At 48.9% G+C, this 24,348-nt stretch overlaps 1 protein-coding gene across 10 annotated transcripts in view; it reads right to left on the minus strand.

The window, feature by feature from the left end:
- Positions 1-2,657: 2,657 nt before the first annotated feature.
- The window catches only part of CEP72 (centrosomal protein 72), a 31,269-nt gene continuing 9,578 nt past the window's right edge, over positions 2,658-24,348 (minus strand). For 4 of the 10 annotated variants that reach the window (XM_027606646.2, XM_027606645.2, XM_027606647.2 and 1 more), the window contains 8 exons: positions 17,671-17,849; positions 16,356-16,538; positions 15,740-16,041; positions 13,473-13,611; positions 12,214-12,410; positions 6,664-6,790; positions 4,266-4,377; positions 2,663-3,577 (listed from right to left, as the gene is read on the minus strand). In XM_027606646.2, coding sequence (XP_027462447.2) covers positions 3,421-3,577; positions 4,266-4,377; positions 6,664-6,790; positions 12,214-12,410; positions 13,473-13,611; positions 15,740-16,041; positions 16,356-16,538; positions 17,671-17,849 — 1,396 coding nt within the window. In that variant the 3' untranslated portion in view covers positions 2,663-3,420. Of the gene's footprint in view, positions 3,578-4,265; positions 4,378-6,663; positions 6,791-6,857; positions 9,992-12,213; positions 12,411-12,444; positions 13,124-13,472; positions 13,612-15,739; positions 16,042-16,355; positions 16,539-17,670; positions 17,850-24,348 lie in introns of those variants that run through there. The other 6 variants (XM_027606651.2, XM_027606650.2, XR_003522263.2 and 3 more) reach the window with 6 other exon arrangements.

Below are 24,348 nucleotides of genomic sequence, written 5' to 3' on the forward strand. Positions count from 1 at the left end.
ATTTCATTGGAACACTGGAAGACCATCCCATGTAAGCCAGAAGGGGTGCCCAGGGAGCTACGCGCTCCTGGACACCACTGGGGGAGAGCAGAGGTCCTGACCCGACGGGCACCCGCACGCTGTGATAATGCACCAGAAAGAGCGCATGGCTTCCAGATCCATGGAGGTGAGCATGGTGGAAAAAAAAAGCGATGTTTTAAAGCCAAATGTGTCCATAATTTCAGCTGAAGATGCAGAGGGACAGAAGCTGCAGTGCAGGAAAGGAAGCGAGGGCACGAGAACGAGCAGCAGGGACAGCGGCCAGGGGGCAGGCAGCCTCTGGGAAGTGGGAAGGGTGCTGGAGCGGGGCGCACAGCGGGCCTCGCCCGCGCCACAGGAACCCTGCAGGGGCCCTCCTGGCCCACCTGGGCTGTCACCGGCTGGGGCCGCCCTGGAGTGTCCCTGGCTCAAGAGCTAAGGCAAAGCCGTCTGTCGCCTGCATCCCTTTCCCTTGAATGGCAAGGTCTTGCCTAAGGGATGACTGCCCCGCACCTCTGCCACAAGGACACAGTCCCAAATGCTGAAGCCATTAAAATGCCATGGAAAGACTGTTATACCAAAAATTCGAAAGTTAGGCAATATGAACAAAATCCTAGAGATAGAGATCTTATGAAAACTCAAGAAGAAATGGAAAGCCTCCACTGTCCTATGACTTAGGTGAGTGACTACTAAGTAGAAAACCCCCAAAACCTCAGTGGCTGGACACAGTGAGATTTACTTCTTACTCAGATAGGAGTCTGGCCAGGGTCAAGGAGGGATCTCCTCCAACAGGATAGAAACAGACCTGCTGGTTTGTGACGCCGCCGGCAAGGCCACCGAGGGGAGGGAGGCCCCCCCAGTGGCCTGGCAGCTCTTCTCTGTCCCACTCAGATGAGTCACATGGCCCCAGACCAGTTTGGGGGGCAGGGTGCTGGCCAATAGAGGGAGCAGGTGGGTGCTCTGGGAGAACAGGCTCTGCTGCACCCTTTAATCATAAATCAAATCGAACCAATGGTCAAGGATCTCCCACAAAGAAGATTCCAGGCACAGCTGACTTCCTCAGCAAGTTCCACTAAACACTCAGGGAAAAGAGAATTACAACCTGTCCGAGATTCTCCTAGACAGCAGGGAAGGATGCACAACCGAACTCTTCTCCTGGGGACAGTGTAGTGGCTCAGACCCGGGGGAGATGGCAGCAGAAAGGGAAGTCCGCAGGGAGGCAGAACTAGTTACTGCTGCTAGGGCCTAGAGCCGCACTGTGCCAGGCCGGTCCTCGGACCTGACAATCATCCTGGACTCCTCACAACACCCTGGGCGCAGGCACTACTATGTCTTCCCTCTACAAATGAGGAAGTGGAGACCCTGAGACCCACAACATAAAATCCTACACAAAATGTTAATCAAATCCAACAGTAGGTTTGCAAGGGAAAACTCATCATTACTACGTTGTGCTTAACCCAGACGTGTAAGGTTCTTTTTACATTTGCAATTACAGTAATTAACCACACCAAGAGATAAAGGAGAAAAATCACCCAGTCATCCTAATGGCTGCAGAAAAAAAGTGTCCGATAAAATTCATCCATTCACGATAAAAACATCTTAGATTAGCAACAGGAGGAGCTGCTCTCACCTGGGAAAGGCCATGTACAAAAGCGCTACAGATCACACACACCCCCGAGAACAAGGACACGAAGGTGCTGAAAACACAGTCCAACAGACACTAACACCCTTCTCGTGGCACGGAGTGTCAGTGTAACCACTGCGGGGGCAATCCGAGGTCACCTGCAGTGAGGGCAGGAAGAACATGGCTCAGGAGTTACGTTGAGACGTGAATATAACGGGACATAGAAAGTTAAGAGAGAACCAAACCAATTTTAGAACTAAAAACATACGTAATTTCTGAAATTAGAAATACACTACACATACAGGCCTAACTACAGATCAGGGCAGTAGAAACAACCCCAACTGAAGCCAGGAACAAAAGGTGGGGGAAAGACCCGAGTTTGGGGATGTGTGGGGACCCCACAAGTGGTCTGGTTGAGTGTCACTTGGGAGTCCCGGGAGGGAGGCCGGGTCAACTAACAATTTTGGAGAAATGGTGGCCAAAACTTCTCCATATCTGATGAAAATGATAAACTCCCAGGTCTAAGAAGCTCAATGAAACCCAAGCAAGAGAAACATAAGGTAACAGCATGGTGATCCTTTTTAATAAGCTTAAAATGGATTAATGCTAAAATCTTTTAAATAAATAAAAAAATGATCTGACGATGAAAAGCACACACAAAGCACATTTGGTGTGCCATGTTTTCCTACTGAGTTACAGAAGCCAGCGCTGAAGGACATAGCGACAACCAGACAGGGAGGGGACTGGGGAAGCCACCTCCCGAGGGACAGGCAGGGATCCCTGAGCCCCAGCCGGAGAGCCTGACGCACGCACTGCCGCCACCGAGCACGCACTTCTAAGGCCTGCCTGCTCTTCTTCCTAAATCAACTAAGTACTGTTTTAAAAAATTACTTTGCTTTACCAAAGAAAGCAAGTATTTGCATAAGATATGAAGCTTCCAAACTAAAAATCTAATATTTTGCCCTGTTATGCTCTGATTTTCAGAAATGCACTGCAAGCAAGAGAGCACTGGCGGGGTGGGGGGAGGTGGGTACAGATACTCTCTGTGGGGTGTTAGTATCATGAAACACTATTTGTAATGTTTCCCCAAACTCTAAGTGTTACTGTTATTCAGTCTAGGAACACATTTGTCCCTACTCACTTGGTGCATGGCTTGTTTTATAAAAGAATTCAATGAGAAAAACTCAGTTATAACTTATAAAAAGCCACTTTTTAAAACAATCTATTAGTTTATTAAACAAGGAGTGAGTGCACAGAAAATCACTTAGTGATCAGACACCATTCTCTTTTACATCAGGGGAAAAAATACTGCATTTTCTTTATCTCAAGGTATTTTAAAAAAATTAATAATGTTGGTCTCAAAATATATCAGTGTTTCTTGTCTCAAAACATGTGAAGGGCTTAGATTAATCCTTTTTTTGGGTACAATCTGTCGTATTTCGGGAAACACGAGCAGCGTGCTGGAGTCCGAAGTAATCATAATCCTGGTTGCCCGCTCTCTGCAAATACTACACCCTGCACATCCTTACCCCCAGACCCACTCAGAGACAGACCGATCCTGTCTTTCTTAGGACGTTTTAGAAAACCGAGCAACAGGCCCTGAATACATTTCAAAACACTTCAGATAGTTATGAACAGAAGACCCAGCTCTTGCCAACAAACACAGTAGGTAGAAAAGAATTCCCACATTTTACTAGGCTTGGCAAAACAAATACAGATGCGCCAGCCACAGCACCTGGAGGCCGGGTGTGGGTGTACGGGCACTGGTGGGACTGGGACTAGCAGCCGCCGAGGCTGGCGCTGCTGTGCGGGAACAGGGCCAGCGTCTTCTTGAGCACCTTGTAGCTCCAGTGTAGCTGCTCCACCTCGGCCCTGTGCTGCGCCTGCACCTGGTTCAGCTTCTGCAGGAGATGCTCGTTGGTGCTGACCAGGGCGCTGGGGGAGAGCACAGGAGGGCGACACCTGAGCCCCTCCCAAGTCCAGCCTGCTGCCTCCTGTCCAGCAGCGTCCTCCCTCACCTGGCCAGGCCCGGTCCCCCAGCCAGCACCCTCCTGCCTCCCATTGGCTCCTGCCGTCTGGCCCGGGCCCTCAGCCGCCCTGCCACTCCAGCCACGCCTCTTTGTCAGAAAACCGTCCTAGTCTGGAAAGCCAGCAAACCACGTTCTAACTCCAGAGACAATCCCCGTCTGGCGTGTTTCTAGCTCCTGGTCAAATGTAAAGGGGCCCCTTACTGATGCTGACGTGGCGACAGTGTAATTCAGAGTCTTGGTCTCGTGGTGTTGTCGGCCACTTCTACCGCGACAAGCACCTTAGGAAGGAATCGGCGCTTGTCCAACTCGGCCGTCTGCCAACTGCCCTCACGGTCTCACCATCTCTCATGTGCCCCTCACCTCTCCCGGCCACACCTCATGGTCACACCCTCGGGTCACACCTCACAGAATACTGCAGCAAGAAGGGACTTGCTTTTCCTTAAGAAAGGGAAGCTCAGGGAAGTTCCAAGTCCCCAGTGCAGAGACACACGCGGCCCAGAACCCCACCTGCCGCGACACCACCAGGGCTCCTCTGTGCCCCATGCTGCAACCAGTGCCGGCCCTGCCTCCACCCACGCCTCCTGAGCAGGCACCTGTGGCTCTCCTGCAGCATCTGGGTGAGATCCTGGATCTTGTCATAGTGCTCCAGATGCTGCTTTAATTCCACAATCTCACCAGAGAGCCTCTTCACACTTGTTTGAAGTCCTGAAAGAGAAAAACCGTAACATCGAGTGAAATTCACCCACAGGTTTTAAAAACTACCACAGTTCAAGAGTTTAAGCTGGATCAGGGATACGAGAAAAACAACAGAGTTTGGAAAATGTCATTTGTGTAAGCCACTCAAAGACAGCCTCGGGCCTCCGCCCTCCAGATACCTGAGGAACAAGTCTCCGCATGGAGGGCAAGAGTAGGGACAGAGGTGCGTGTGGCGCCAGCCAGAGGCTCCTGCCACTCACTGGACCTGCTGCTGGCAGGGAAGGGCCTTCAATGCCTCTCTTCCACCAGGCAGTGGGCTCTGCCCGAGGGGAGGGCCTGCAGCTTTGGGGACAAGCGACGAGACATATCTCTGCTGTGTCCTCTGGTCCCATGTCCATCAGTGACACAGCGTGTCTGGATTCCATCCACACGACTCCTGTCTCTGGGTTTCCAACTCAACAGGGAAAGAAATATATCATTTATTGGCTCTGAAACCCAAAACCAGGACCCAAATAAATCCACATAAAACTACACAACGAGAGACAACAGGAGAGCCAGAGGGGGAGGTGTGGGCGGAGGGTCGGCAAGGACACTGACAGAAGGCTCCAAGGGCAGAGGCAGAGGGCCCTAAAAGCACTACGCTGAAGGCACACCACTCAGCATCTGTACCCCCTACGCCGTCACTGCAGGGCTGGCGAAGGGGATTCTGGGAAGAGGGCAGTGATGGCATGGTTTTGGCGTCCCCCAGAGCCCACCCCCCAAGTCCAACAGCAAGAGTGACTAGATGACAAAACCAGAGCCCCGCAGACAACATTACAGCCCCTAGGGGTGCAGCAGCCTCGAGACCCAGACACGAGAGAGCCACAAGCCCTGCATGGTGGCCACCTCTGTGGGAGGGAAGCAGTGGTCAGCAGCCGGGCAGCCACTAGGTGTCCCCCATGTTCACAGGAAGCCCCTGCTGGGCAACTAAGGACCCACGGCTGACACAAGAGAGGCTTAGGCTCCTCCATGAGGTCAGACCAGGGGGTCCCTGGGTGGTCTGAAGGGACTGCAGCAACCCTGGCCCCTTGAGGCTGACCCGTCCAGCCCCCGCCCCCAGAAGAGGGTTGTACTACAGAGGCCCATTTGTGAGGGCCCAGCTCGGGCAGGACAGGACACCAGAGAGAAGCAGGGCAGTGAACAGGGCCTGGGTGGGAAGTTCGGAGTGCTGCCTGACCCGCCCCTGGAAATGCGGAGGGCGAACCCCAAGTGCAGGTGAACAGCACAGGAGTGCTGAAGGCAGACCCCCACACAAAGTTGCTGCCCTCGGATAATAGAAGCCACACCCAGGACATCAAAACCAGGACCAAATATTTCAGAATGAGCTAAAGACCAAAAAGAAATGACACAAGAAATGGAGGAACAAGTCAGAACTCAGAATGTCAGAGAGGAGGTGGCCGAACTCAGGCCCGAGCTCGCGGCACAGGAAAGCTTCACGGGAAATGAAGGCTGAGCAAGAAGGAGCCCAAAAGCAAGTGAAGAGGATGATGACATCTCAAAACGCAGGTGAAAAGGGGAAAAGTTTTTTACATGAAGTTAAAGAAAAGACTACCAAGAACTCAGTGCTCAAAAAAACCACCCAATAAACACAACGGAAGAGACCTGAGCAGGTCGTGTCACGAAGACAAGCGACCAGGGCGACAGTCTCGTCTGTGGCTGTGTTCCCCCGGCCAAGCCCACCGGGAGTACGTGGAGAGACCTGCTCTGAGGCCCTTGATGAACAGTTTTCAGACCCCTGGGAGGTAAGACCCACACAACACTCAGCGGGCCAGTCCTCAGGGAAGTTAAAGCCTCCAAGGGACCTTGCAGTTCACACCCAGACGAAGCTCACAGAAGACACACACCACCAGCTCCTCACTCAAAACCCTGGAATCTGAGATACCATGTGCATCTTGGTAAAAACGTCAAAACAGAAGTAAACACAGTGAAGAGAGGGAGATGAAAGTGAGCTGGACCTGGGAGAAACAGTGACCACAGAGACAAAGCACTGGCTTGCTCCGGACAGCCGAGGCAGCAGAGGTGTGGCCATCTGCACGCTCCCCATGTCCGCTGGGCCACTGCCAGCACGGCCGGCCCCAGATGCTCTGGGGAACCTCTGCTAGGAGCCTGTGGGAGCGGCTCTCATGAGCCACGAGACCTCACAGCCCTTTACAGCGTGTACCAGACTTGGCTTCTGAGTCCTATAACTTAAAATGAAGTCCACAAACAAGGGTTTGAACGCTCACATTTCACCAAATAACTTAACTATAAACTCACCAGTGATCTGCACATTTAACGTAGCTGCAGTGTCCGCATGTTTTGCTTCTTTTCTCATGCTGAACAAAAGAGCCTTTAAGCTACTGTTCTCCTCCAAAGATTTGTCTAAATGTTGCCTCAAGTCATCCTACGGACACAGAACACACTTAAAACGGATGAGTCAAATTCCGTAAAACGTATATACAAAATTAAGTGAAATCTCTCGAGATCACCAGACATCAGTTCTCCTTTATGTATCGTAACTGAGAAATCACAACGTGAACAAGAGAAATCACAGTTGCCCCCAGCTGAGTAGCACAGTGTCCTGACAGAGGGGCGGCACAGGTCACATGGGGGCACACTGTGTGCCCAGTGTCCCTGGTGAGGGAGATGTGCTGGCTGCTGGAGCCCTGCCTCCTCCAGGAAGGCCCCGTGGTCACCACAGCCTGGCTGCCCATCCCTTCTCAAGGAGCAGGAACAAGAGCCAGGCAGCATGCCAGCCCCACGTGGTCCTTCTAGGCTCACTTCTTGGGCAAAAGCACAGGCAGATCCCAGGGCTTTGTGCTCCCCGAGGCAGGCACCTCCCTGCAGGAGCCCCATCCTGTTCTTGTCCTCGGTGTGCAAGCGCATGGGCTCGTACCTGCCATCCCCATCACAGGCGGGAGCTGCAGAGTAGGCTCCTTTCCCATCCTCCAAGATGGCGGCAAAGCCCAGCACGCCATGAACACTGAAGAGGAGGGAAGGGCATGGAGACCACTGTGAAAGCTGGTGGCACCTGGGCCATCAAAGCCACCTGCTGCCCAGAGCAGGGGGCCTCCCTGCCTGCACAGAAACCAGCAGGCGCACCCCCACTAGGAGAGTGAGCGTCTCAGTCTCAAGGTGACAGGGGCCCTTGCTTTCAAGAAACTGCTAGCTCATTCTCCCTGCTGACAGCCCACCCAGTGCACCGGCCCCTCTGTGTGCACACACACTCTAGGCAGCACAGAAACTGCTGCATGGTGAGCTGAGCCTCACGTTTGTCTCCCCAAAACGTGGTGAGTTCCAAGACGGCAGGGGCTGGGCCCTGGTCCTGATGAAGGTCTCAGCGGAGGCTGGAGCAGGAGCAGTGGACCGATCACGCTCCAACGTGCACAGCACCGCTGCTGGGAGCCACGCTGGAAAGGTTTGGGAGCAAGGCCTCCACTGAGGCCAGTTTCCTGGGCATCAGGACCTGAGGAGACACGACCGCAGAACCGATGTCTTCACAACGGGGAGGAAAGCAGGATCAGCAACGGACCCTTCAGAAACAAGGGACACCTTCCGTGAGAAGTAGCTCCTGACGGCGTCACTGGGGTGGATCTCAGAAGGGTACTGAGCAGGGCTCTGGGGCAGCCCAAGGGTTCTGGATCACTCGTCCAGGCAGGGCCTGTAGGACAGGGTCAGTCAGCCCGTCGTCAGAGGCGAAGGAGCCACACCTCTGTGCATGTCTTCCATGTCAGACTGCATCACTCAGAGACACCTAGGGCCTGTCTGCCTGGATTCCACTGGTCCCAAACTCAGCAGCGTAGGGGAACAGGGGGTAACCCACACATCGGCATCAAACCCCAAAGCCGTGGTCCTCTGTTTTCATGGTTAACAGGCCATGCTGTGTCCCACGGGGTCAACACCGTCCCACAAAAATGACGTTCTGCACAGTGATTACAGTGCAGGCTCACGGGGCTCCACTTCTTCCCAGATATACCCACCACTTATGTGCATGCATGTCTATGGTGTATCTTAAGACCAGAGGAGGCTGCCAATATCATTTCATTATTTTTATTTTTCGTCTTTTTCTGTAAAAGTAAAGCTTTGTCAGGCATCTCTAAGATGGCAGGTTCTCATAAAATACAATCTCAGATGGTCCAGAGATCCGTCTTGCAACAATCCTGTGGCTACTCACATTCCCACCTTACGAATAACACAGCCGATAGAGAGGTTGGGGCAGGCAGCTCCCAAGATGGCCCAAGGGTGCTCCTGCCATCATGTGGTGTCCTCCCCTCACGTGGGTGGGCCTGCTGACTGGATCCTAACCAACATACCATGCACAAGCGATGACACGTCCCTCTCAAGAGCAGGTAACGAAGGACGGCCTTCTACTCGGGCACTCTCTGGCTTTGACCAACAGCTGGCAGCCTAAAGAGAGGCCCACGTGCGCAGAGCCACGGCTGCCTGTGTGCCCACCTCCATCAAGCCTCCAAAGGGGACCATGGCCCCCTCGGCAACATGACAGCAAGACCCTGAGTCAGATGCACAGCTCAGCTGCACTGGGACTCCCGACCTACACAAGCTGTGGGTATACGTGCTGCTGGTGAAGGGGCTGCACTCCGGGGTAACGTGCTGGGCAGCAATGACGCACACACTCACACACGCACACACACCCCAAGCCTTACATGACTTGCTCAGACCAAGCCGAACGCAATGTCCCAGCCCATGGGACACAAGCGGTCAGTACTGACTTTTTAAAAGAGGAGCCCCTGAACAGATCCCACACAAACTCAGCCATGATGATTAGCAAGGTAAACAAAACGTCCACTGGCTGAAGGCATGACAGACACCGTGAAGGAAAGCCGTTATGGTCGAGGCGAGTGCCCGGCGGCGTGCAGACACCGTGAACTCAGCCCAGTCAAGCGGATGAATGTCCCTCCTCGCACAGAGCGAACGTTTTCTCTTGGTGTGGAGAACAAAGCTACTTTCACAGCAAACTTGCAGACCCACTACAGCATGAGCAGCTATGGTCCTGGACCCAGTCCGTCCTCCACAGCCATGGTGTGGCCCCCTTACCAACACCTCCCCGCCCCTGGCAACCACTTTCTCCCAACCCACAGGCTGCCTTTTCATTTAGGTGGCGGCTTCCATTGCTGTGCAGAAGCTTCTTAGTTTGATGTCGTCCCACTTGTTAAAACATTTTTGCTTTTGTTACCTGCACTTTTGGTGTCAAATTAAAAAAATCATCACCAAGACTCTATCAAGGAGGATTTTCTGTTTTTTTCCTAGAAGTTCTATAGTTTCAAGTCTTAACATTCAAAAATCTTGAATCCATTTTGAGTTGACTTCTATGTATGGCGTTAAGGGTCCAGTCTTCCCAGCACCTTTATCGAAGAGACTGTCCTTTCCTCATTGTGCATTCTTGGGACAGAATGACCATTTATGTATGGGGTTATTTCTGGGGTCTCTATTCTGTTCCATTGATCTATGTATCTGTTTTTATGTCAATACCATACTGTTTTGATTATTATAGCTTCCTTCATAATAGAATTTGAAATCAGGGAGTGTGATGCCTCCAACTTTTTTTTTTCAAGACAGGTTTGGCTATTGGGGATCTTCCGTGAAACTAGAAATGAGAGAATACAAATTTTAAGAAAAATAGTTATATAAATTTTACAATTTTTTTAAATTTCTGTGAAAAATGCCATTGGAATCTTTACAGGGGTCGCACTGAATCTGCAGATTACCTTCAGGAGCGTGGCCTTTGAACACCATTAATTTTCCAATCCATGAACATGGGACACCCTTCCATTCATGTCTTTGATTTTCTTATAGTTCTCAGTGTTCAAATCTTTAACCTCTTTAGTTAAACGTATTACTAAGGATTTTATTCTTTTTGATGCTATCATAAATGGGATTGTTTCCTCTTCAGATAAACTGTTGGTGTAAAAAAACACAACTGATTTCTATTATGTTGATTTGTGTCCTGCAACTCCTCTGAATGTATTAGTTCTAACGCGTTTTTGTTATTGTTGCTGTTGTGAGTCTTTAAGATTGTTGTACACATGCAACCCTGTCCTCTGCAAACAGATGATCTTATTTCTTCCTTTCCAATCTGGATGTCTCCTTCTCCTGTGCGCTCTTGCTACCATTCCCAGTGCTGTGCTGAGCAGACCTCACAGGAGTGCCTGTCTGTGTCCGGTAGTGGCTCTTAGCTCAGAAAGCAAGGTTTGGTTTTCTTCCACCGATCACATGTCGGCTGTGGCCTTGTCCTAAGTGGCCTTTTGGGTGTTGAGGAAACTTTCTTATTTACCTATTTTGTTGACTTTTTATGATGGATAGAGTGTTGAGTTTTGTCAAATGCTTTTCTCCATCTATTGAGATGATTGTGTGGGTTTGATCTTTCAGTCTGTTTCTGTGGTGCCTTAATCAGCATTTGTTGAACCGACCTTGCATTCCAGGGGGAAATCCCACTTGGTGATAGTGTATACTTTTTTGGATGTGTTCTTAAATTTGATTTCCTAGTATTTTATTGTGAATTTTTAAATTATGTTCACCAGAGATATTAGCCTCTGGTTTTCTTGTGGTGTTTTGCTTTTTTGCTATCAGGGTGATGCCGGCTTCATAAATGGTATGGAAGTGTTCCCTCTACTTCTGTTTTCTGGAAGAGTTTAGGAGTATTAAATCTTCCTTGAATGTGCAGTAGCATTAAGCCATAGAGCCACCTGGTTCTGGGCTTTTCTTTGTTGGGAGGTTTTTGATTATTGCTCAATTTCCTTATTTGTTATTGTTCTGTTCAGGCTTTATTTGAGAGAGAGAGAGAGAGAGAGAAAGTGGGAGGGTGCACACACATGAAGAGTGGGAAGGAGCAGAGGGAGAGGGAGAATCCCAAGCAGACTCCATGCCCAGAATGGAGCCCAACATGGGGCTTGATCTCATGACCCTGAGATCATGACCTGAGCCGAAATCAAGAGTCAGACACTTAACCAACTGAGCCACCCAGGTTGCCCTTTATTTCTTCTTGATATGGTCTTGGCAGGATGTATGCTTCTAGGAATTTACCCATTTCTTCAAGGTTGTCCAGTGTGCTCACTTATAAGCATTCATAACACTCCCTTATGATCCTTTTCATTTCTGAGGCATCCACTGCAATGTCTCCTCTTTCATTTGTGGTTTTGAGTCTTCTCTTTTTTTTAGTCTAACTAAGGGCTTGTGGATTTTGTATATTTTTTTCAAAAACCCAACTCAGTTTGGGGTTTCTTTTTTTCCATTATTTTTCTAATTCTCTATTTGATTTATGTCTGCTCTGATGTTTACAACTTCCTTCCTACCTCCTGCTAACTTTGGGTTTAGCGGGCTCTTCTTTTTCTAGTTCCCTGGGGTGTAAAATTAGGCTGCTTGAGGTTCTGTTTTTTAACATAGGCATTTACATGTAATGGTTTTATCGTGAGGTTAGGAAGGAGGACAGCCTTGCCCAGCCAGGAGTCTTGGCTCAGGGGCTGGGTCCAAGCTGTGCTGGCTCTGGCTGCCCTTGGGCACCACCTGGTGGAGGAAGTCCCTCCGGGCCAACAGCACATCATGGGCCTCTGTGGCTGGTGCAGGCAGGACAGCAGCAGGGACCCCAGCATCACCTAGCCGATGGAAGCCTCTCTCAGCAGTGGGCTAGGCAGCCTGGGCCAGCGAGCACCGGGGCCACAAAAAGTCCATCTCAAGCCCAACTTCATCTGTGCTCTCTCCCCCACTCAGCCTCTCACAGAAGAGACAGCAGCACTCCCCTCCTCTGTGAAGTCAAAACCACGCCCCTACCCCATGTGTGCACCAACAGAGGTAAGGCAAAGGCACGCTCACCATCTCCTTCCGCATGTCGCTGAGTTCCGACACCGCCTCACTCATCTTCACACGGTACTCCTGCTGCTGTTCAGCGAGGTGCTTCTGCAGAGACTTATTTTCCAGAGTAAGGTAGCTAATTTCTTCACTCACACTTGTTGAACTATCCTGAGTTGTAGTAAATTCTTGCACAGAGGACAAAATGTGTCTTGCCTGAGCTAGGAGTCAAAACCAAATATTATTATGGCATTTATGTTAAAAGGATGAAGTATAAACAAGATGTGTTCATACGTTTTGCACACAAACTACATGCCTCAAAAACACTGACCAGCACGGAGACTGGCGGAGGGACAGGCACCCCACTGAAATCACCTCACTCAGGTTTCTGTACATCCATCCAATCAAGAATAGGAGGTGGACAGACAGGGAAACAGTTTTATTCTAGAGCAAAGGTGTCTCTGAAGAGAAGGCCATGACGGGACAGTTTGGCTGGATGACCCAGTGGCCGGCCATGCTCTCTTCCACGGCACTGCCAGCTCCTGCTCTTGGCCTGGACCCCAAACGCAGTCTGGTAGCTCCGCAACTGGGAGCAGGAGGCTAAGATTTCCGGGATCAGGATCCAGGGGCTACAGCTGCAGGGCCACAATACTGAGCATACAGCTCAGCTCTGAGCAGGGCCCACGGTCTGCAGGAAGGAAGGACCAGCGAGCTCCTGCTCCCACTGGGACACTGAAGGCTGAACCCTGGAAGGGTACGTGGTGTGCTCCTGCACCCAGGCTCGGGCAGAAGCAAAGCCACATCCTCCCTGGGGAGGGACCACCCTCCTGGGCCTCATTCCCAATGAAAACTCCAGCAAATCCAGGGCCCTGGACACGATCACATGTTCAGAGGGTGTGAAGGAGATCGCGGCAGCTCTTCCATCTTTCCAAACCTTCCCATAAAACAGAGCAACAGGAATCAAACATCTGTGAACAGCACCTCCACCAAAACCAGGTGACCAGGCATCTCCATAACCCCAGAGTGCCAGCAGGTGGGAAAACCAACAGCCACAGGCCTGCATGACGCGCCTCCTGTCTCACACCCCATGAAGCCACCAGCTACTTTGCAGAAGGCCACCAGGATGCTCCACGCAGTGCAGTGGGGACAGTGACAGCCAACGGGGCGGAGCCAGAGAAGTGCGGGGCCCACAAAGAACTCAGCAGCAGAACAGCACGTGCAAACAGAATGCTGCCTGGAGAGTGGCCCGAGTGCGGGTCTAAGTGCCATCCTTCCTGACTCACCCCAGAACACCTCATTGCCATGCAGGGACTTGCAGCCGCTCCAGTACCGGTCCACCAGGTCAAGGAGCGCCTCCAGAAGTGCCACCTCCAGCGCAGCCTTCCTCACAGGCGACACAGCCGAGTACAGTGTGGGAGCTACCTGCAGTGGAGACAAGCGGTGATGCAGAGACCGGGAGTCACTGCCTGATGCGGAGCCTCTGACACAGGCCTATGTGGCACCCTCCATGCATCATGCTGATGCCCTTGTCCATCCAGATTTCACAAGGCTGCAGGGGTGGCACAAGGACGGGTGACATCCCTGTACCCGGGGGAACAGCTGAAGGATGCACTAGAAGGCATCACACCAAGTGGGACAGTCATGAAACCCACATCACAGTTTAAACTCTAAGGCTGTGGCACCTCCCACAATGGCCTGTTCTGGGTCCTCCTGAATCAGTCCACAGGAACTCCTGGAGACTGGAGACCCATCAGAGCCAGTCTTGGCCTGAATGGTCACTGGTACCCAGAAAGCCCTGAATGTAATGAAGTCACACAATGGACCAAATGGTGGTCAGGCCAGGACGATGTGGGCAAAAGGGCTGCCAGGCAAGACCAACGCAGGGCTCTACACAGGGCCTGCCACACCAGTGCTATGTCAACATGCACATCAACGTCATTCTCTTTCCCTTTTAGAAATTACCAGTTTTAAAAAATTATCAAAGAAAGGAGGATGGCCTCTGCTTTCCTGCCCACTTTCCAAGTGTCTGGGGATGTGGCGAGGGAGGGCGCAGAAGCTCACATCTGTCTCCGGGCCGATCACCAGAGCTGGGACATGGGCTAGTCCCAGGTCCCCAGGAAGCAGCTCCAAGCAGAAGGCTGGGGAGAGCCCTGCCTAGTGCTCTGCAGTTAGCTAACCTCCAGAGGGCTTTTCTACTAAGGAACTTCTGAAGAGCCAGAGACCCTGAAATGACGCAAGGCAGGTGAAGCCACCTCAGCGGGGACAGCTCCTCACCTCCTACCACCACCGCCCACCCCAGGCTCCCCAGGAGCAGGCCCAGCAAGCGAGCACCACTCTGCCCAAGGTCACAGTGTGCGCGGGGCAGTATGAAAACACTAAGGCCTGGATGCTTGCCCCAACAAGCTAAGGCTGAGAGCATCCGAGTGAGCACCTGGCACCAACACCTCCATCAGAAGCTATTTCTGGACACTTGTCTTCAGGCACAGGTGATGGAGCCAGGGTCCTCAGTGCACTCGCTCGAGCTTCTATCTCCCCCCCGAGGAGCAAAGGGCAGTGCCCACTGCGAGAGGATGATCGCCATGAGGCCACAGCCCCACGCTGAGGCAGCAGCCCCTCCCGCCAAGTCCCAGCCCCACAGCGAGGGTACGAGTTCTCCGGGAGAGGCTCTGCACCCAGCAATGTGCATCCTTGGTGAGGGAAGCCAGGCCTCCAGGGCACAGGAGAGGCCCAGGCACGTTCCTCACTTTTCTTCTTTCTCTCAGTCCAGACAGTGAGACTGACCATACAAACAGACAATGACCAGACCCTCTATAAGAGCAGCCTTCTGACCCACGACCCACAGCAACCAGCCAGGAGGCCAGACCATGACCCCTGTAACAATTGGTCCCGTGGCCAGAGCTTATCAGTTAAGTGACAGCTGTCCTAATTTTTCTCCCTGTTTGTAACTCAGGACCGACCACAGGAAGCGAAATCACTCCCCTAACCAACCACATGGGAGGCCAGCGCCTCATGTCTGCCAAACCAGCGATGCGGCGGGGCCCCTTACCACAGCCTGCTCTGCCTGTGCCCGCCCGAGGTCTGCCCCAATTCCCACCACTCTGTGCCTCCACCTCCAACAAAGCCAGTGACAAAGACAAGAGAGTCATCACCCACGTGGCTCTGGGTCACTCAGAGAGTGGGAGGACTCTCAGTCCCTACCCAAGACGAGGCCTTTGGAAAACCACAGGATGCATGTGCAGGACACCCTCACAACAGGATCCTTGATGGCTCCCTGGTCAAGATGATGGGTTCCACCTCCGAGACAAGCACAAAACAACTGCCCCCTAGCCTGTGCCTACACTCTGGCCTCAAAGCACAGAGCGTGGCAGGAAGGGGCATGGAGCCCGGGAGCACACTTCCGACAGACCAAGAGGTAGCAAGTGCTGGGGAGAAACCCGTGTAGAAGCTTCTCCAGCTGGGGACCGGTGAGCACAGAGGTGGGAGAGGGAGCTCAGCAGCACTCAGCAGCCCCCTGCCTCACCATCCAGTCCTGCTCGGCTCTCCCACTCACCTCTCCAGTGCCACTCCTGCTGTGGGGCCCCTCCTCCGCAGGCTCCGATACCTCGGAGCGAGACAAGGTCCTTTCACTCCTGCCCTCCGAGCCACTCTGCCTGCTCAGAGTCTCCTCGGGGCTCGAGGATACGTTGGGCCTCTCCAGGCGTCTCAGACACTCCTGGTCTGCAGGTGCCTGGAATCTCCCGCCAGGCATTCTTCGCTTCCTGTACTTTTCAGGAGCAGGCAACGGATTTAACACCTTTTGTGCTGACAAACTTGACTTCTGAGAAAGGGCCGAGTCCTCAATGTCTGTGGAATCTGTAAGGGAGGGCAGAACACAGCCCTCAACAGACCAAGTTCTTTGGTCTCAGTGACCAGTACTGGCATTTAAAAAGGTGTGCATGCATGCATGTGTGTGCCCAAGCGCGTGCATGCATATGTGCGCGCACACACACGGAAAATCCACCCAAAAGTGATAAAACTGAGCTAATAACCTTAACAAATGAATCAACCAATTACTGTATTCTTGACAAAATCACGTACAACAAAGAGAAGTGAGTAAAAACCTAGAATTTGGGAATTACAAAGGATTATAAGAGATTGTAAGGGATTGTAAGCGTGAGACTGCTTACCTGGGTGTGGGGTAAAGTGCACATGCTGTCCACACTGTGGGGGTAGCTCCCCACAGTACTGGTTCTGAAGCCTCTTTTCTGGACCACACCCTCGAGAGCTGCCTTTCCTCTTCTCATGGCTCTTCTTTATGGAATCCCCACACTGGTGCTGTACTGACTGAGGACTCAACAGATGTCTGGATTCTAGTTTATTAAAAAACATTTTAAAAAGTTTTATTTCATCAGAAATTCCATCTTAACCTTCTGATAGTGTATGACAGCTATCAAGGACATGATTAAATAAGACAAAGGTGACTATGCAGCGGATTCACACCAGCCACGCACAGGCCCAACCCCGCTGGGCTTAGCACCAACTGCGCGGCTGCAGGGTAAGGACAGCACGGTGCCAGCACACAGACATGGCGGCCGACAGAGCACCACCCGGAACCAGGGGGAGACTCAAGTAACAGATGTGCCACCGCCTCTTCACAAGCGTGGGGCAAAGACTTCTTGTAAACAAAAAGAACACCAGAAAGCACAGACCATATAAAGAGTAGAACTGACGACTTGGGACTTCATCAAGAGGCTCTGCTGTTCGAAGCACTGTGAGGCACACAAAAGGCAAGCCAGAGAACGGGAGAGTCTGCAGCATTTACATCTGAGAAAGAGCTTGTGTGAAGAAAACCGCAGAGAAAGAGCTCTTGTGACCCAATACCAAGGAGAGAAAAATAGGAGGGGAACAGACTTGAACAGAAATGTCTCATCATAGGTCCTCAGGGAAGTGTGCATGAGAACCAGGAGCAACTCCTACCACGCTCCCAGAGGAGCCAGACCTGAAAAGACAGACCACACTGAGCTGGCGAGGACACCCACAGGACAGATGTCCTTGTGCCAGCAGGTGAATACTGGGATTTCAGCCCAAATTTATGCCTCAACCTGTTGTTGTCTTCAGGAAAGTTTCTCAGAAACTCAAAACAGAAGAAGAAACGGAGCTATAGCACATACACAAGTCCTGGTGGAACACAGAGGCCCTGAGCAAAGCCCGTGAAGAAATCCACACGCTGCAAAGACTTCCCAACGTCCTCATCCAGTCTAAAGTTCAAACCTGGCAGGCTTGAACAAACCGTGCAGAACTATATACTCAATTATGCTAACACTATCTGTCACAATTCTGTAATCCAAACTACTAGTATTTACAATTTCACAGAGACGTCACGAGGATTCTGTAGGTAAAGGTGAGTTTTCTGGAAAGTGCTGTGTGTCAGGAGGCCAGAGATTACCAGCACCCCAGCACAGGCTGGGCCCACTGGGCCTTCGTGGCGGAGCAGCAGCCTACCTTGGGAACCGTGGAGGTCGGCCTCTCGCTCCCTCTGGCTGGAACTTGTGCTCCCAGGAGGGTTGCTCAAGTCCCACTCGCACTCAGCAATGAGGTTCAGGACCGCCTCGTCATCTGCATCCATGACCAAGCACTTCTTGGCCGAGGGGTCAGTGCACAGGGCCCTAGAGTGGCACGGTCTGCAAGGAAAAGCAAACTCAGTGCTGTCGCTTAAGCCAGCACCCCGCGCCAGCACACGCAGACCCTGTGAAGGAAGACGAGGGCCCTGCCGGCATGGCCACGCGGTCTCCAGGGAGGAGAAGGTGGTGCATGGCAGAAAATGGCTCCCAGTGCCTCTACTAAAGAAGTCAATGCAGGACATCCCCAGGACAAGTGCTGATGAAAAGAAGGTCATGTGATGTCACCATGCCATCTGAACAGGGTACGAAACCCCAGTAGGGTCCGAAACCCCAGTAGGGTCCATTCAAGAATGAAAGTTCCAGAAAGCTCCTGTTCTGACATCCCCTAGCCAGTTCTCTTCCTAGCATATCCACAATGTGACGGGTGTCAAGAAAGTTAAAGGACATGGTGTTCCAAGTTTCTATCTTTACATTAAGTGAAAATCTCTCCATACTGATTGAATATGAGGTGTTTTACAATACAACATCCCTCCCAATGGCGACCCTCCATAGGAAGGTGAACACACACACATAAAGTTCATTTCCAACACAGGCAGCTTACAAAATCTTTCTTTTTTTTAAAGATTTTATTTATTTATTTGACAGAGAGAGAGAGAGACAGCGAGAGAGGGAACACACGCAGGGGGAGTGGGAGAGGGAGAAGCAGGCTTCCCGCGGAGCAGGGAGCCCGATGCGGGGCTCGATCCCAGGAGCCTGGGATCATGACCTGAGCCGAAGGCAGATGCTTGACGACTGAGCCACCCAGGTGCCCCTCAAATCTCTTCAAGATAATACTCAATCACATACTATGAGTGTTGGTTTTACGATATCTGATCATACTCTGAGAAATGGATACTACTCACCATTTTCTACTTCTGAGAGTTTTCCAACTCACCGAAGAGGGAAGGGGACTTGGGTTCTCTTTCTAGGTCTGCCCACAGAAACCTGACACCTGACACGTTTCTGTCTCATGGGTCTCCAAGTCACCTCTGGATCATGAGGCTGCACCAAGTTATGAGTGGGCTCTCTGAGTTCTAAACTCTGTGACAGTTCAGTCTTGAGACTGTTAAGGACAAGTAAACAAAATAAACAGAAATAAATAAATAGAAACACATCCCATCTTCAGGGACCAGAAGACTTAACACTATTAAAGTGTCAGTACTCCGTAAAGCAACCTACAGAATCAGTGCAATACCTATCAAAATCTCAATGACATCTTTTGCAGAAATAGAAAAACACATCCTAAAATGCATCTCAAGGGACTCCAAATGGCCAAACAATCTTGAAAAAGAAGAGCAAGGATTAGAACCCAGATACGGCAGAAATGCTAGCATTATCAGACTAGGACTTAAAACAACTCTAAGTAATAATGCCAACAGATCTGATGAAAAAGCAACAACATATAAGAACACATGGGAAATTTAAGCAGAGAGATGGAAATTCTAAGAAAGACTCAAAAAGAAATGCTAGGGATCAAATGCACTGTTAAGAGAAATGAAGAAAGTCTCTGATGGGCTCATCAATAGCCTGGACACAGCTGAAGGAAGAATCTCTGAGCCCAAGGATAGCTCAATACAATTCTCCAAAACTGAAAAACAGAGAAAAAGACTGAAAAAACCCACAGTAGAATACCCAAGAATTGAGGGACAACCACAAGGTATAACACATGCTTAATGAGAACATCAGAAAGAGAAAAAGAAACATAAAAAATATTTAAAGTCTGAAAATTTCCTCATTGTCAGACACCAAATCACAGATCCAGGAAGCTCAGAGAACACTGGCAGAATAAACACCCAAAATTTACATCAAGGAATTTCATAATCAAACCGCAGAAAACCAAAGAAAAAGAAAAGAAATCTGAAATAAGCCAAAGGGAAAAAATACTTTATGTGTAGAGGAACAAATACAGGAATTACATCCAACTCCCCCTCAGAAACCATGTAAGCAACACAAGAGGAAAGTATTTAAATTGCTGAGAGAAAAAACTACCACCCTAGAATTTGGTATCCTGCAAGATTATCCTTCAGAAGTGGAGAGGGCGCCCAGGTGGCTCAGTAGGTTAAGCGTCTGCCTTTGGCTCAGGTCATGATCCCGGGGTCCTGGGATTGAGCACTGCATTGGGCTCCCTGTCCGGGGGGGGGGGGGGGGGGGGGGGGGGGGGGGGGGGGGGGGGGGGGGGGGGGGGGGGGGGGGGGGGGGGGGGGGGGGGGGGGGGGGGGGGGGGGGGGGGGACGGTAGTCTGCTTCTCCCTCTCCCTCTGCTGCTCCCCCACTTGTGCTCGCTCTCTCATTCTGTCAAATAAATAAGTAAAATCTTAAAAAAAAAAAAGTGAAGGAGAAATAAAGACCTTCTCAAATAAACAGAAATTAGAATGTGTTGCCAGTAGACCTGCCTTGTAAGAAATGTTAAAAGAAGTTCTTTAGAGAGAACAATGATATAGGTCAGAAACTCAGATCTATATAGAAAGGAAGAGCATTGGAGAAGGAATAAAATAAAAATTTTTATTTTATCTTATTCTTAACTGACCTAACAGATGACAGCAACAATGTATTTGATTATGGGTACCCACATATTACCTGCATGATTATAACTTAAGCATCAATGAAATGAATGAAGCACCGGTAATACAAGGCACAGGAGGGTGGAATTACGAATGTTTTGTTAGTATGAGGTATTGCCACTACTCGTGAGGTGGTGCAATGGTATTTGAGAGTGGATTTAGATTAGTTGTAAAGGTCTACTTCATACTCTAGGACAACCATTAAAAAAGATAAAAATATAACATATGCTAACAAAGGAGAGAAAATGGAATGGTGTAACACGCTCATTTAGAACCACAGAAGGAAGAAACAGAGCAGAAGACAAGAATAGGGAACAAAGAAAACAGAAATGAACATGGTAGAAAAAAATCCAACCCTACCAATAACCATTTTAAACATCAGTGGGCTAAACATTCCAATTAAAAGAGATTCAACTTGGATCAAAAAACAAGATCCAACTACATGTTGTCTACAAGAAACCCATTTTAAATATAAAGACATATAATGGATAAAAAGTAAAGGGTCAGGGGCACCTGGGTGGCTCAGCCAGTTAAGTGGCTGCCTTCCACTCAGGTCATGGTCTTGAGGTCCTGAGATCAAGCCCCACATCGGGTTCCCTGCTCAGTGGGGAGTCTGCTTCTTCCTCTCCCTCTGCTGTTCCCCCTGCTTGTGCTCTCTCTCTCATGCTCTCTGTCAAATAAATAAAGAAAATCTTTAAAAAAAAAATAAGTAAAGATTAAAAAAAATATATATCATGCTGACACTATGCAAAAGAAAGCAGGAATAGCTACATTAATTTCAGATGGAGCAGACTTCAAAGCAAGGAAAGTTATCAGGAATAAGAGAGGCATTACATAAAGATAGGGGATCAATTCTCCAAGAAGACAGTAACATCTTTAACCTGTATGCACTTGACAGCAGGGCACCAGAACACATGAGGCAAAAACTGACAGAACTACAAGGAGAACAGGTGAGTGCACTGGAGACTCAGCACCTCTATACCAGAAATGGACAGACCCAGCTGCCAGAAAATCAGTAAGAACACAGTTGAACTCAACAGCATCATCAAATGGATGTACTGATATCTGTAGACCACTTCATCCAACAAAAGCAGATTACACATCTTCTTGAGCTTACAAGTCACACTGTGAGCCATAAAACACATCCTAACAAACTTAAAAGAGAATTCATAGAATATCTGCTCTCAGATCACAGTGGAATTAAACTAGTAATCAGTAAGAGAACTGCAAAATCCCAAATACTTGGAGATTAAAGAGCAAATTCCTAGATAACACATGGCATGAGTCAAAGAAATCTCTAGAGAAATTTAAAAATATTTTGAATTAAATGAAAATGAAAACACACCTTATCAACATTTGTGGGATGCAGTGAAATCACTACTTAGAATGTAATTCATAGCACTGAATGCGTGTATTAGGAAAAAGTAATATCTACAATCAATAATCCAAGCTTCCACCTTAGGAAATTAGAAAAAGAAGAGCAAATTAAATTCAAAGTAAGCAGAAGAAAAGAAATAATAAAAATTAGAGCAACAATCAATGAAACGAAAACAGGAAATCAACAGAGAAAAATCAACAAAACCAAAAGCTAGTTCTTTAAAAATAAAATGGAAAAACTTCTATGCCAGGTTAATTAAGAAAAAAAAGACATATATTACTAATATCAGAAGTGAAAGAGGGATGGTGATGACAGATCCCATGAACATTAAAAGGATAATAAAGAAATACTATGAAAAACACTATGCTCACAAATTTGATAATCTAACGAAACAGACCAGTTCCTGGAAACACACATTCTATCAAAATTCACACAAGGAGAAATGGATAATCTGAACAGACTTATATACATTAAAGACATTGAATCAGTAATTAATAACCCTCTAAAATACCAGGTCCAGATGGGTTCACTGGTGAATTCCAGCAAACATTTAAAGAAAAAAATTATACCAATTCTCTATAATCTCTTCCAGAAGATAGAAGCAGAGAGAATACTTCCTAACTCATTCTATGTGGCCAGCCTTATTTTAACATGCAAGAAAACTATAGACCAATAGCTCTCATGAACACAGATGCAAAAATCCTCAACAAAATATTAGCAAATTGTATCCAACCATGTACAAAAATAATTATACACCACAACCAAGTAGGATTTATTCCAGGTATGCAAGGCTGGTTCAACATTTGAAAATCAATCAATACAATCATCAAATCAAAAGACTAAAGAAGAAAATTCATATGCTCCTATCAATGGACAGAAAAGGCATTTGACAAAATCCAACATCTATTCATGGTAACGATGATCAGCAAACTAGGAACAGAGGGGAACTCCTCAACTAGAGTATCTATGAAAACCTGTAGCTAACATCCCACTTAGTGGTGAGAAACTAGCCGCTTCCTTGCTGAGATCAGGACAAGGCTGATGTGTCCTCTCTCATGCCTTCTTCTAAACGTCATACTGGAAGTCCCAGCTTCAGTATGACAAGGAAAGGAAATAAAAGGTATGCAGACTGGGAAGGAAAAAATAAAGTTGTCTTTGTCACAGATACATGATTGTCTATGTAGAAAATCCCCAAGAACCAACCCAAAGACAAGGGAAAAGAAAAACAAAAAAACCTCCTGCAAAATAAGGCTGCAAAATACAAGGAGTTATGAGTCACATTGTGTCCTCCCCAAAAGATATGAAGTCCCAACACCCTGTACCTCAGAACATGATCTTAGTTGGAAATGGGGTCTTCACAGAGATAATCAAGTTAATATGAGATTAGGGTGGGCCCCTAATCCAACCTGACTGCTATCTTTTGGGGAAACTGGGATACAGAAACAAGCATGAAAAAGGAGAGATTCTGTGAAAAGACACGGGGAGAAAGAAGACAGCCACATGAAGACAGAGCACTGGTGGGATGCATCTGCAAGCCAAGAACACCGAAGATTTCCAGCAAACCACCAGAAGAGTCATGGAACGGATTCTCCCTCACAGCCTCCACAAAGAATAACTCCCCAACATCTTGATTTCAGACTTCTACCCTTAACAACTGTGAGACAACAAGTTTCTGTTATGTTAAGCCACCCAGTCTTGGTACTTTGTTACATCAGCTCTAGGAAACGAATATACAAGGTTAATATACAAAAGTCAGCCTCTTCCCACATACCAATAATGTATGGCATTTGAAATTAAATAGGACAGTACCATTTACATTAGCATCCAAAAAATGACATATTAGGTATAATCTAACAACACATGTACAAGATCTGTTTGAGGAAAAGTACAAACCTCCGATAAGTGAAATCAAAGAAGAACTAAATGAATGGACAGATATTCTATGCTCATAGAGACAAAGACTCAATACTGTCAAGGTGTCAGTTCTTCCCAACTCGATCTGTAAGATTCATTGCAATCCCAGTCAAAATCCCAGCAAGGTATTTTACAGATATCAACAAACTTAGTTTACAGAGAGAGGCAAAAGACCCAGAATAGCCAACAAAATATGGAAGGAGAAGAACAAAGTCAGAGGTCTGACACTACCTGACTCATAATCTCACATGGAGGAAGGGGCTAGGAAACGCTGTGGGGTTTGTCTAAGAGCCACCAAGCCCATTCATGAGGCTCCACCTTTATGACTTAATCACCTCCCAGAGGCCCCACCTCCTAACACCATCACCCAGGGAGTTAGGGTTCAACATATGAATTTGGGGGGGCCACAAACATCCAGAGCATTGCACAGGATACTGGGAATGGCTGTCTACACAGTAATTAAACTAGTTTGAAATGGGGAAGTAAGGGGAGGGGGAGCTAAAGGGGATCTGAGGGGACAGGGTTCCCAAGGGTTAGGAACTGATCCTGAGACGTCAGAACAGAAACTGGCAAAGTATGGCCACAGGTCAAATCCAGCCCACTGCCTACTTTTATAAATAAAGTTTTATTGGAACACGGTCATTTGTTTAAGTATTACCTATGGTTGC

The sequence above is a fragment of the Zalophus californianus genome, chromosome 5 (genome assembly GCF_009762305.2).
Source record: "Zalophus californianus isolate mZalCal1 chromosome 5, mZalCal1.pri.v2, whole genome shotgun sequence".
In the NCBI taxonomy this organism is placed as follows: Eukaryota; Metazoa; Chordata; class Mammalia; order Carnivora; family Otariidae; genus Zalophus; species Zalophus californianus.